At 33.9% G+C, this 13,130-nt stretch overlaps 2 protein-coding genes across 2 annotated transcripts in view; both read right to left on the bottom strand.

The window, feature by feature from the left end:
- The window catches only part of LRRC69 (leucine rich repeat containing 69), a 181,265-nt gene that overhangs the window by 15,901 nt on the left and 152,234 nt on the right, over positions 1–13,130 (bottom strand). Inside the window, exon 3 of the mRNA XM_033125823.1 lies at positions 12,389–12,568. Coding sequence (XP_032981714.1) covers positions 12,389–12,568 — 180 coding nt within the window. The remainder of the gene's footprint in view (positions 1–12,388; positions 12,569–13,130) is intronic.
- SLC26A7 (solute carrier family 26 member 7) overlaps positions 1–13,130 on the bottom strand; it is a 445,736-nt gene that overhangs the window by 315,851 nt on the left and 116,755 nt on the right. The gene's annotated exons all lie outside the window — the stretch shown is intronic.

Below are 13,130 nucleotides of genomic sequence, written 5' to 3'. Positions count from 1 at the left end.
GGGCTATTATGGTTTAATTAATTAGAACAAAATGTTTTGTTTAGTGTTTTAGGGGCTGATTTTACCAAAGTTTTGCATTGAATATGTAACTTTGCTTGTGACTATTCTCTAACTTACTAATTTTTATTTCTGATATAATATTTCTAAGGACTATGAATTGTTTCCAGGAAATTTTACTGAGAAAAATGGACTCAACATAGTTCCTCGGTGACATATGCAAAGGGTGCCAAGAAAAGTATACACATTTTAAGAAAGGAAAACAATGTTAAAATTGTAATACTCAATATATGCCAATAACAAAAGATGAATACAAGTCACATTTGACTTCTGCAATTATAAGAGATGCTCAAAGTGGTTACCATTAGCAGTCAGACATTTCTGATTACAGCGAACTACTGCTTGAGCAACGTTGACCAAAGTGTCCACTTGTATACATTTTTTTGGCAATCTAGTATTTCCATCTATAGTTACTGTATTCATAATGTTTGCATGTAAAAAGGAAGTCTCTAATACCTTACCTTTTGATATCAATTAAATTTCTATTTCCATTTGTGCCTTCATCACAATAGTGTTACTGGTATGACATATGTCCATTTGAAATGAGCATGTTACAAAATAATGATGAGACACCCTCTTATAAAGGACATCTCTTCACAAACCTCAATTAACAAAACTTCATGCCTCTGTCAAAGATAATTCCTGCTTTGGTCATTGTTTATAAATAGAAATTGAAACATCTTTTTTGTCAAGCCAAGGTCAAAGTTTTGGTCTATGATTAGACATGCTTTTATTTTGAAAGCATATCACTTTAGTCAAAAGCTTTAAAATGTAAAATGCTCTGCTAAAGTCTAATTTTTTACTCTTTAGTATTTACAATGAAATACAAGAATTAGGAAATAATTTCTAAACAAATAATATCTCTCACTATTTTAGGGAAAGTAAAGTTTTGCACTTTGAGTTTAAATATGCATGTTTACTAAGTTTTATATTTATATTTACCATTGTTGAATGGTAGAATTAAAAGGTATTTTTTAATCACTCAACAAATGCCTTGGTGACAATCACTGCCATGTTTTAAACTTTGAGAAATCAAAAATTATCAAGGTATATATATATATATATATATATATATATATATATATATATCGCCAGAGTATAAAGTTTTGGATAAAGTTTTAATATTATATGAAGCACAAAGAATAGGAAAAAAGAATAAAATGGTTTCCTGTTTCCTCAGGAAAAGGTATCATGGTAGGCAGGATAATGGCCTCTCCAAAGATGTCCATGTCCTAATACCAACCTGTGAATATGTATATTACCTTACATGGCAAAGGGACTTTGCAAGTGTGATTAAGATAAGGACCTTGAGATGGGGATGATATTAAAGTGGATCAATTCAATCACAAAGACCGTTAAAAATGGAAGAGGGAGGCAGAAGATAAGGTCCAAGTGATGTGATATGAAAAGGACTAGATGTATCAACGCTGACTTTGAGGATGGAAGAAGGGAATCATGAGCCAAGGAATGTGGGAGGCCTCTAAAATCTGGAAAGATGAAGAAAATGGAGTCTCCTCTAGAGCTTCCAGAAAGGAATGCAGCACGGCTAACACCTTGATTTTAGCTCAGTGAGATTCATATTGGATTTCTGATACACTAAACTGTAAGATAATAAATTTTTGTTGTTAAGACACCAAGTTTATGGCAATTTGGTATAGCAGTAATAGAAAACTAACACTGGTATTATGTTTCAAATTTGCAGGACCATGAAAACCATGACTATTAGAGTCCTTCTCTCCCTTATGAAAACAAGGCACTTTGAAACTAGAAGAGACTTTGATCTAATCCCTTCATTGTCCAAATCAGGAAACTAGTCCATATGGTGAGAAGGAATGTGACTTACCTTAGGTCTCATAGTTCAAGGCAGAGACAGGACTAGAATCTCTTTACTAAATTCTAGATCAGTGTTAGTTATAATGTGCCTCTCAAATTCTTTCACGAATGTAGTTTTTAAATTATAGTTTAACAATTTGCAGAACTGTTTGGAAGAATGAACAGTTGTTGGAAAGTGCACATTTTCAAATGATGCATAGAAGCTGTATATTGTTTTACTGTTCTGACCTGTCTCCAATCGAAGGTTAAACATATTCACTTAAATTACCCACATATCACTTGAAACTCAATTTAAGATTAAATCTGGGGTCTTGCCTCCCAAATCAGCTCCCTCTGGAATTTTCTGGTTTTCTCCTTTACTCCCCTCTGAGGTTTCCCATATCCAATCAATAAACAAGTTCTGTGGTTCTACCTTCCTCATTGTTTTTCCTTTCCTTGCATTTCTACTGCTATACTTTACACCCACACTAGGCAATCACTCTAACAGGTCTGTTTTTTTCAGCTTCTCCTCTCTTCAACCTCCAATTAATCCAGCACAGTACTGCCAAATGATTACTTCTAAAATACATATTTCTTTACATCATTGAATTGTCCCTCCTTATTCTATCATATGATAGACTCATAGAATTTGACCCTTTTTAAAAATAATATTGCTTCCTCCCACTCCCATCCACAAACCATCTTAATTGACTCACTGGCCTATGAGCATGATTCATTCTCCTACTTAAAATTCTCTTTTCCTAAAATATCCTCTCTGCTTCCTTCTCCATGTATCTGAATTCTATCTATGTTAAGGCCCCATACAAGTTTCAGCATCTTTCTGGGCACTTTCCAGGACAGAAAACCTACAGTAATTTCACCTTCCACTTTGAAGCCCTAAAGCAATTGGCCTCTACTACCCATTTAACATTTAGTTTTTATTGCTAGTGTTGTTTGCATTTTTGGAGTTTAAACTCTTGATTTTAAATCATTTGGGACAAACTAAGTCCCTTACTTATTTATATTGTACATTGAACCCAGTTTCCTACTTAAAGCAGGTGCTCAAATTATTTATGGGTTTATTTATGACTGAAAATAATTTTTTTTAATCCAGAATGAATGTTTAGAATGACAACTCTTCCATACCAATAATGATAAGCACCAACAATGAGAACAACTCTAAAGTTAATTGCTCCATTTAGAAAGTATAGCCATACATTTTGATTTGCCCAGGACAGTCCTGGTTTCCTGCTGTTTTTTTTTTTTCCCAGCTATTAATAATATCCATTTTCACTCTCAAAATTAGCTTGGTTTAGATGGCACATTATGTGGTCATTCCACCCCTAAGACAGTTTGGACTGTGATAATGGCAGAGACCACAAAGAAAATCCTGCTCATGTTCCGGTCACCCATTCAGCTAAGCAGCATTCTCTCCTATACAGAATGATCCTGCTGTCCAACACCTCTTCTCCGTAATCAATGTGCTTTGAATTTCACAAGGGAGGTTCAAACATTTTGGTAATGCACAGCTTTAGATTTATGTACTGAAGTTGAATCAATTTAAGATTAAAAAAAAAAATCATAGATAACTGAATACAACTGTGACTCTACCCAGCAGTTTAAGAACAAAAGAGAGAGTTCTCCAAAGAGAAGAGAATTCATGAATTCCCATAGAAGTAGAAGTAGACAAAACACAGTGTATGAGTTCATTTATACTATAATTATTCTGTTATTTTCTGAATAAAATAATAAGGAACATTCATAGCATTTTAATTTTTCTAAATAATAAATACATACTACTCTCATGACTGTTTAGAATTAGAAATGTGATGGCTTCTGATACTCTTAGTGTCTAATGCACATTAAATTGATTAATCATCGCATAAATGTTTTAAAACCTACATTCATTTTCACAGTTGACTGGTTGAAATGATCAGTTTCATGTCAGTGGTATCTAAACAGTAATAACTTTTTACTACAAAGTAAGATTTTTCTCTATAAGTAATGACTAAAATTATTAAATGTAATCTTGTTACATTTAATTACTAGCAGCTTGTCATAAAAAAGGAATTAATTGTTGCAAGTTTTCATTCATTTTCATAAAGTAGATCAACGTTTTCATTCATTTGTAGCCTACTCTATTCTCTTCTGAAGGTAGTTTTAATTACATTACATCATTCAGTACAGTGTTGAGAGCTCATATTCTGAACTGTTCCCTCCCTAAACTCTTCAACTTTAAAGAATTCCTGGGAAACATTAAATCCAACTAACATAACTACACAAAATTAAAACTATCAAATACATATCTTGGGCACAGGATCACTCAAGTGTTTGGAAAGAATTTTATGAAACTATTTAGATTACCTCTGAGTCACTAGTCATGGTACAAGTTGGTAGCAACCAAAAAGGATTAATTTTTGTTGCTGTTTCAAATATTTATATATCATTAGTAGTTAATAATTAAATATCAATTACATTGAAAGTATTGATAATTCTGTAATTGTTAAGGACTAACTGAACTCAAATAGCAAAGGATATAACATTTGGAAAAAGACAAAAGCATCTGGATGAATTATAGCAAAGGTTAATATTTGAGATTGAGTAAAATCTTTCATCAACTATTTTCTAATTCTCATATCACTGTTTCCTAAAATAAGCAGGACATAATTTCACATTAGCCTGAATAGAAGCAATTACAATTTGATATTTGGCTATTTCTAGTTATTTCATGTCAAGAATAAAGACCCATTTGTTATCAGGTATCTCCCTCATTCAACTGTGCCTTCAGATGGTAAATCCTGTCAGAGACACAACATTCTGTAAAGCTCAACAGCATAACCAGATGCTGGCATTATCAAATAAGTTCTCCTTTCATGATAAAGTATTTAAAGGTTAGCATTCTCTAAGTTTAGTTCATAAAAAGACAATTTTAAAATTGATTCTTTAATAAAAAGTGGGGCTTCTATGCAACTAGTTTTTATATAATCTCTCTCTAAGTAGAAAAGCAGCATAAAACCTTAAAGATATTTGGTTGGTGCAAAAGTAATTGTGGTTTTTGCAATTATTTTTAACCTTTAAACCGCAATTACTTTTGCACCAATCTAATATATAAAACAACGGTGTACCAACATGGTTAATTTTATTATCATCCTAATGTATTTTGTGCATGTTTTCACTCTAGAAATAGGGAACTAAACAATGCCATTAAAATAACATTTCAAATGCCTAGCACCTGGTATAGTATATTCCAATCTAAGTATTGGAATATCCAATTTTTAACCACTTTTAAATATCCTTAAATTTATTTAGCATAATTTATAAATTCATACTATTCCACTTAATTCTACTTCAAACATCATATACTTTTCACTGTCATATGCTTACTAAATGTTACTTTTGTTTAATTTTTAAAATTATTTTAATATGCTTAGAATCATTGGTTATTTCAAAGCAAAACAAGTTTCCTTTTTTAAATTTTTCTTCCCATAATTTTCTGACACTCATATCTTTTGCTTATGAATTTATCTAGGCATATAATTCTAGTTTTTTGAGTACCTTTCTCTTAGTGCTTTGATGATATCATATCATTTTTTTTCTGACATTTGCTTTTAGTCCATTGTTATTTTTTGTAGGTGATCTATTTTCTTACAATTTTATCTTTAGTTCTTAATAGCTTCTCTTTGGTAGTATGCACCTTTACCAAAAATGTGTCTAGGTATGGATTCGACTAGGTCTTATTTATTCTGCTTGGCCTTCAATGTGCTTTTTCAATGTGATGGATCATGTCTTTCTTCAATATTTGAACATTTTCTGCCACTAGCAAGGATTCACATTCAGGTCTCCTGTTAATTTTTTTAACCACTATTTTTAACCCATGCTATATTCTTATGCCACTTTGTTGATGCTTTTATAATGAATTCCAATACAGTTAATTGATAAAAATGTATTCTTACTTCCTTTTTAGTTTTTAAAATGAAATTACATAGATACAAAATCTCTTTATTCTCCTTATTCTCCTATTCTTTCTTCAGTGATGACTGATGTTAACGTGTGTGTGTGTGTGTGTGTGTGTGTGAGAGAGAGAGAGAGAGAGAGAGAGAGAGAGAGAGAGAGAGAGGGAGGGAGGGAGAGAGAGAGAGAGAGAGAGAGAGAGAGAGAGAGATCCTATAAGAAAATTCTTCCACTTTCTGGACTGAATACCAGTGGTTCTATTTTCCACTCCACTCCACAAGTTAGCAGAGGATAAAAAAGCCTCATCTGTCTTACATATGACAGTTTTTCAAACATATGAAGGGAGTTGTTGTGAATAATCATATCATCATCAATGAATAAATTTATTTGCACTTTCCTTTCCTGTGCACTTTCCTTTCCTGTTCAAAATAAAAATGTGCATGTTATTGTGCTATCATGGCATCAGGAGGTATAAGCTAAACTTCTAATTATGTTATTTCATAGATTTGAAACTTATGAACAGCTACTTAACTTATTTAGTTACCTCATCTGTGAATGGGGACAATGAAAACAAAGTCACAGAGTTAATATGAAGATTGAGAACTCATGTTACTCAAAGGTCAACTCCTCAGGAAAGTTTCCCCTAAGCCTCCTGCTATAGGTTGAATGTTTGTGTCCCCCCAAAAATTCATATGTTGAAATCCTCATGACTAGTATGATGGTATTAGGAGGTGGGTTTTAAGAGGTGATTAGGTCATGAGGGCAGAGTCCTCATGATTGGGATTAGTGCCCTTATAAAAGAGACCCATAGCTTCCTAGCATCTTCAGTTATCTTCAGGAAGTCCATGACACAAAGAGGCCCTCCAACCCAACACGCTGGCACCCTGATTTTGGACTTCCAGCCTCCAGACCTAAATTTTTGTTGTTTATAAGCTACCCAATCTGTGGTATTTCATTTTAGCAGCCTGAGCAGACTAAGACACCTCCTAAGTAGCCATTTGGTCTGTCTGTGACTCCATAGCATGAGTATATAATGCCTTATTTTAATCTTATAAGATTATATTTTAATAGTCTGTGATCTTCTTGACGGTATGGATTGTGTCTTATTCATCTTTGGATACTGAGAGCCTAGCACAGTACCTTGCATATAGTGAGTACCCTTTAATACCTTAAAGGAAAAATATATGTAAAAGTAATTTTGTAAGTGGAAAGCACTACCACTATCTAGTTGTTTAAAAACTTTCATACCTCTCTTTGTGGCTTACTCAATACTTTAATGGGATGGAACAGATAAGGATTACCATGTGGTAACCAAATTCTAGCCTTAAAATAGGCAGTCCATAATCAAAACATTAAACTCTTCCTGAATTGGCATACAACACAGACTAATTTTAAGTTTTATCTTCTACTAGCTCCTTCCTCGATCTAAAATTATGCACATATTCCCCCATCCTCAAAATCTTTCCTCAAGCCCTCCTCACTCTCCAGAGAATATACTATTGTTCTTCCACCTTTTACTATCTATATTTTTTGGAGATTAGTCAAGACTTGCTGGCTTCACTTCTGTGTTCCCATTTAGCCACCTGATTGATGCAACTTGCTTCTAGCCCATCCCCCCCATCCATTTAATGACACAAAGGGCACCATCTTTCTCCTCCAATTTTTCCAGTCCAGCTTTTTCTCCTCAGCCCTAAATCTCTCAACTTGGCACCTTGAATCAACTCATTCTAGAACCCATAATGGAATAAGAGAACAGCCAAGTTTTCTCATGTTCAAAGAATAGTGTGGAATTGGCTGAAAGAGGACCAGCAAGTCAAAGAGACTTCAAGGTCAGAACAAGAAAGCACAGGGCACATGGACAGATAAGCAGAGATCAATGGCAAGTGGGCAACTCAGCAGACACCATCATGGAGATAGGACCATATTTGAGGTCTTGACAGGATGACCATATACCTCAGGGGATGCCCACATGGAACAGAAGACATTGGCAGAACATATTGCTCTGGAAAGAAGCAAGGAGAAGGAAATCCTAAATGATCAAGATTAAATCTGAAATGACCAAGACATCCTAAAAATTACCACATAAAACTGGAATTAACTAGAATAAGTTTTCCAGTAATGAGGATCCAAACAGAAAATAAGTTCAGCAGAAGAAAAAGTAAGAAAATCCTATTTCTTACATATCTGTGTTTTATAGCTAGAAAATTTGTCCCTACTCTACCTGATTTTACTCCTCTCTCCATGAGTGCATTTTCTCATTCTCCTTTGCTGACTTCTGTTGCTGCCCAACCATTAATATTGTTATCCTCAAGGGTTCTGTCCTTCTGATCTCAACTCACTAAACCTTTTTCAGCAATTTTCATTCGCATAGCTTCAAGTGTCATACTTATATAAACAATCCTTGAATCCACATCACCAGTTCCAATCTGTCTTTGACAAAAACAAATATCATCTTGCTACTCCACGGCTTCAAAACTGTAAGTAGCTATTATGAGTTGAATCATATCCCCCTCTCAAATTCATATGTCAAAGTCCTAGCCCCTAGTATCTTCAAATGTGACTGTATTTGGAGACAGCGTCTGCAAAGTGGTGATTAAGTTAAAATAACATCAAGGGTGGGCTTTAAATGAATATGACTGGTGTACTTATAAGAAGAGGAAATTTGGACACAAACACAAGCAGAAGGAAAATGATGTGAAGACACAGGGAGAAGACAGCCATCTAAAAGCCAAGGAGAGAGACCACAGAAGAAACCAAGCATTCTGATACCTTGGTCTCAGACTTCTAGCCTCTAGAATTATGAGAAAATAAATTTCTGTTGTTTAAGTTATTCAAACAACTAAATAAATTTCTGTTGTTTAAGTCTGTGGTGATTTGTTATGGCAGCCACAACAAACTGATACAGTAGCTTTTGAAATTAATTGCAAATTCAACACACAAGAGCCATCCCCATCTCACACCTTCTTCTTTCTAACCTCATTCCCACACCTCATACTCAATGAGTTACCTGTATTCGTTGTGCAATTTATTTATACTGTTACCTTTACTCAGGCAGTCCCCTCATTTAAAATGCCTGTCCACTGGTTCTTTATCTTAAAGCTCCCCATTTTTAAAGGACATTTACAAGCAATGCTTATTTAAATAATTTTAATATGTATTATGCATTCTCCAAGTACCAAGCACAATCACTGTGGTAGGCCCCGTAACAGACCAGAGAACATAACCATTTAATTGAGATGCCTTTTTCTCATATCACTCTGTGCACCCCTCCATCATAAAACTTATCACAAGAATGTAATCATTCTTTCTTGTCTGGAGGGCTTGATTAAAAAAAAAATCTATCCTTATTAAGCACCTGCTATGTGTTTATTAAGCACCTGCTATGTGTATATTAAGCACCTTTATTAAGCACCTGCTATTCTAACCACTGCCTATGCATTACCTCATGTATCATTCATCAGAGCCCTGTGAGATAGGTACAATTATTATCACAGTTTTACAGATGGAAGCTTAGCCTCAAAGAGGGAATTAAGATAACAGAGATGGTAAGTGCTAGGGCTTGTCATCAAGCCTAATTTGTCATTTTCATCATCTTATTATATGACTTCTCCTGTGAACTTGCAAGTTCCTAGAGAGCCAGGGATCTTTATTCCCAGCCCTTGGTAAAGGACCTGACACATAGTAGGAAAGAATTAATGAATTCAAGTGGATAAATAAATGATGACAGAATAAGGCCTTTTAACATGAATGCCTTAAATTTAGTTGAAACAAATGAGGAATAACTGGGTTGAAAAGCATTAGAAAGATGGTCCAGCATCTCTGGTTAAGAGCAAGGAATCACATATGTGGATGCACTGCCCATAGCCTCTGCTTAGCCTCTTCGTTAACTTGGTCAAATTACTTCACTCCTCTGCACCTTGGATTTCTCTTTGGTGTCACGGGGTTATTTTTTATATTAATTGAGGTATTCCAGGTGACATGCTTAGTACAATGTCAGAAACACAGGCAGTACCAAAAAATGTTGACTGTGGTTATTATAATTAGGCTGCAATTTCTCTACTTAAAATGAGACTAGCAGCTCATCAGACGATTTTGAGAGGAAATCTATCAGAGCACTGGGAAAAAATGAATATGGCAACTTATCCAAGGTGTTCATATCATAGTCAGTGAAAAACAGAGTGTTTTGGCAACTTTTATCAAGTACATAATATGACATGTGTTATACTCTTTAAATGTCTCTTAAATATAACAATGCATTTCAGATGGTTATGCGAACAATTCACAGATAGGTTATGAAAGCAATCAAGATCATAGATTTACTCCCGTCTTGAGAACAAAGATGCATTTCTATTTTCATTTTTCCACTGATGACCTCTCTTTTCTTTTGGTGTTTAATATCCAGCAGGTTTTAACTTTCAAATTTCTCCTCAACCATTATTTCACCTTGACATTATCCCTTTTTGGCAGCAGCTCTGCCAGATTTATCTCTATGATATATTTGATATAATATATTAATAACCTAATAAAACAGATGAGCTGGTATTCAAATCCAGATGTTGGGATTCACTAGACATCCTTAGAAATAAAATATGTAGCATGCACTGTGCTGGGCTCTCTCTATATATTCAGTACCCATTCTCACCCCTCCTATACAACACAGTACTGGAAATCCTACCCAGAACAGTCAGGTTGGAAAATAAAATAAAAGGCATCCAAATGGGAAAAAAAGAAGTAAAATCATCTTTGTTTGCAGATAATATGATTTTATATATAGAAAATCCTAAAGACTGCTCCAAAAAACTGCTAGAGCTAATCAACAAATTCAGTAAAGTTACAGGATACAAAATCAACATACAGAAAACAATTGTGTCTCTATACACTAACAAAAACACATCTGAAAAAGAAATAAATGAAATAATCCCATTCACCAGCACACCAAAAACAATCAAGTTCTTAAGAATAAATCTAAAAAAGGAGGTGAAAAATCTCTATGCTGAAAACTGTAAGACTTGGATGAAATATATTAAGAAGACACAAACAAATGGGAAGAAATCCTATGTTCATGGATCACAAGAATTAATATTGTCAAAATATCCATATTACCCAAAGCCATGTCTAGATTTAATGCAATACTTATTAAAATTCCAATGGTATTTTTCACAGAAATAGAAAAGCAATCGTAAAATTTGTATGGAGCCACAAAAGACCCCAAATAGCCAAAGCAATCCTAAGAAAGATGAAAGCAGAATGTATCACATTTCCTGATTTCAAACTATACTACAAAGCTGTTCTGAGTAATCAAAAACACAGTATGGTACTGGCATAAAAATGGACACATAGACCAATGGAATGGAATTAAAAGCCCAGAAATAAACCTCCACATGTACAGTCAACTAATATTTGACAAGGAAGCCAAGAATACTCAATTGGGAAAAGATAGTCTCTTCAACAAATGATGTTGGAGAAAAAAAATCTTTGACGTTGGTTTTGGCAGTAATTTCTGGATATGACAGCAAAAGTACAAGCAATAAAAGCACAAATAAATAAGTGGGACTATGTCAAACTAAAAAATTCTGTACAGCAAAAGAAATTCAACAAAATGAACAGGGAACCTACAGAATGGGAAAAAATATTTGCAAATTATATATCTGAGCAGGGTTAATATCCAAAATATGTAAAGAATTCGTACTACTCAACAGCCAAAAAACTAACAACCCAATTAAAAAATAAGCAGAGGGACTGAACCCTAATGCACTGGAATGCAAATTGGTACCGCCACTGTGGAAAACAGTATGCAGTATGCAGGCTCCTCAAAAAATTAAAACTAAAAATATGATCCAACAATCCCACTTCTGAGTATATATCCAAGGAAATTGAAATCAGAATCTCATAGAGATATCTGCACTCTCATGTTCATTGCATCATTACTCACAATAGCCATGGACTATTATTCAGCCATGAAAAAGAAGGAAATCCTACCATTCATGACAACTTAGATGGATCTTGAGGGCATTATACTAAGTGAAGTAAATCAGACAAAGAAGGACAAATGCTTATGACATCATTTACATGTGGAATCTAAAACATTACAAACTCAGAGGAAAAGCAAAGTCGCAGTTTCCAAGGGTTGGGGTAGGAGAAATTGGGAGACATTGGTCAAAAGGTACGAATTTCCAGTTATAAGATTAACAAGTTTGGGCACCTAATGTACAGTATGGTGATTATAACTACTAATACTGTATCATATATTTAAATGTCACTAAAAGAGTAGATCTTAATTGTTCTCACCACAAAAAAAGAGGTGATAACTATGTGATAGGATGGAGGTGGTAACTAATACTATGGCGGTAATCATTTTGCAATTTATAAATGTATTTAATCAACACATTGTACACCTAAATTTACATAATATTATGTGTCAGTTATATCTCAGTAAAACTGGGACAATATTATATTATCATAGAAGTTGATTCTTAGACGTAAATCTAGTTAGCATTGTTTGATTTAGATAAGGACAAAGAATAAGAGGAGGTCTTATGTTCATATTCACACAAAAAGCACCATTTACCTTTGATGGAGGAACAAATTCAACACATTCCAGCCATATGGTTAAAAATGACTTTCCACATACTGCACATTTTCTTCCCTGAGAGATTATGCTCCTGACCTCTGGGTACCATTCTATGGCTTGCATTAGGAAAGGATTCTTTTCTGCTAGCTGATTCATTATAAATCTTGATGTTATTTCCTAGATTAAAAAAGAATATGGTTCCTCAGATAATTTTCAAACCAGCTGTTTTATATTACATGGATTCCCATTTCATTAGTTTATATTTTTGGCTTATTTTTTACAGTCTATTAAATTAAATTTCCATAGTATATATAATGAAGTATAATGTCAATGACTGGTATTGTCAATGAGTTTAGTTTACAACAATATAAGAAAAGAAACTTATTTGCATTGTAATATTTCTATGTCTGTTACATACAAAACTCCAAGTTATAATAAATTTACATTATTAAAGTTTAGTTTAAATTTTGTACCTCTCATTACAGTAAGCAAGAACTGTACAGATATTCAGACTGAACTTGAAAATTGGCTATCACATTTACTACTGTCTAGATCCTTACTACTGAAATTGTGGATAATGAACCAGTAGAATTTGCAGCACATGGAAGCTCATTAAAAATTCAGACTCTCAGCTTCATTCCAGACATACTGAATCAGAATCTGCAATTAGTAAAGTTCCTCATGTAATCCCTTTGCATGTTAAAGTTAGAGAAGCATTAGTCCTTCATTGAGTACTTCA

Source organism: Rhinolophus ferrumequinum, chromosome 14, assembly GCF_004115265.2.
Source record: "Rhinolophus ferrumequinum isolate MPI-CBG mRhiFer1 chromosome 14, mRhiFer1_v1.p, whole genome shotgun sequence".
Taxonomy (NCBI): Eukaryota; Metazoa; Chordata; class Mammalia; order Chiroptera; family Rhinolophidae; genus Rhinolophus; species Rhinolophus ferrumequinum.
Note: the sequence above shows the minus strand (reverse complement) of the source record. Positions and strands in the feature narration are given on the sequence as shown.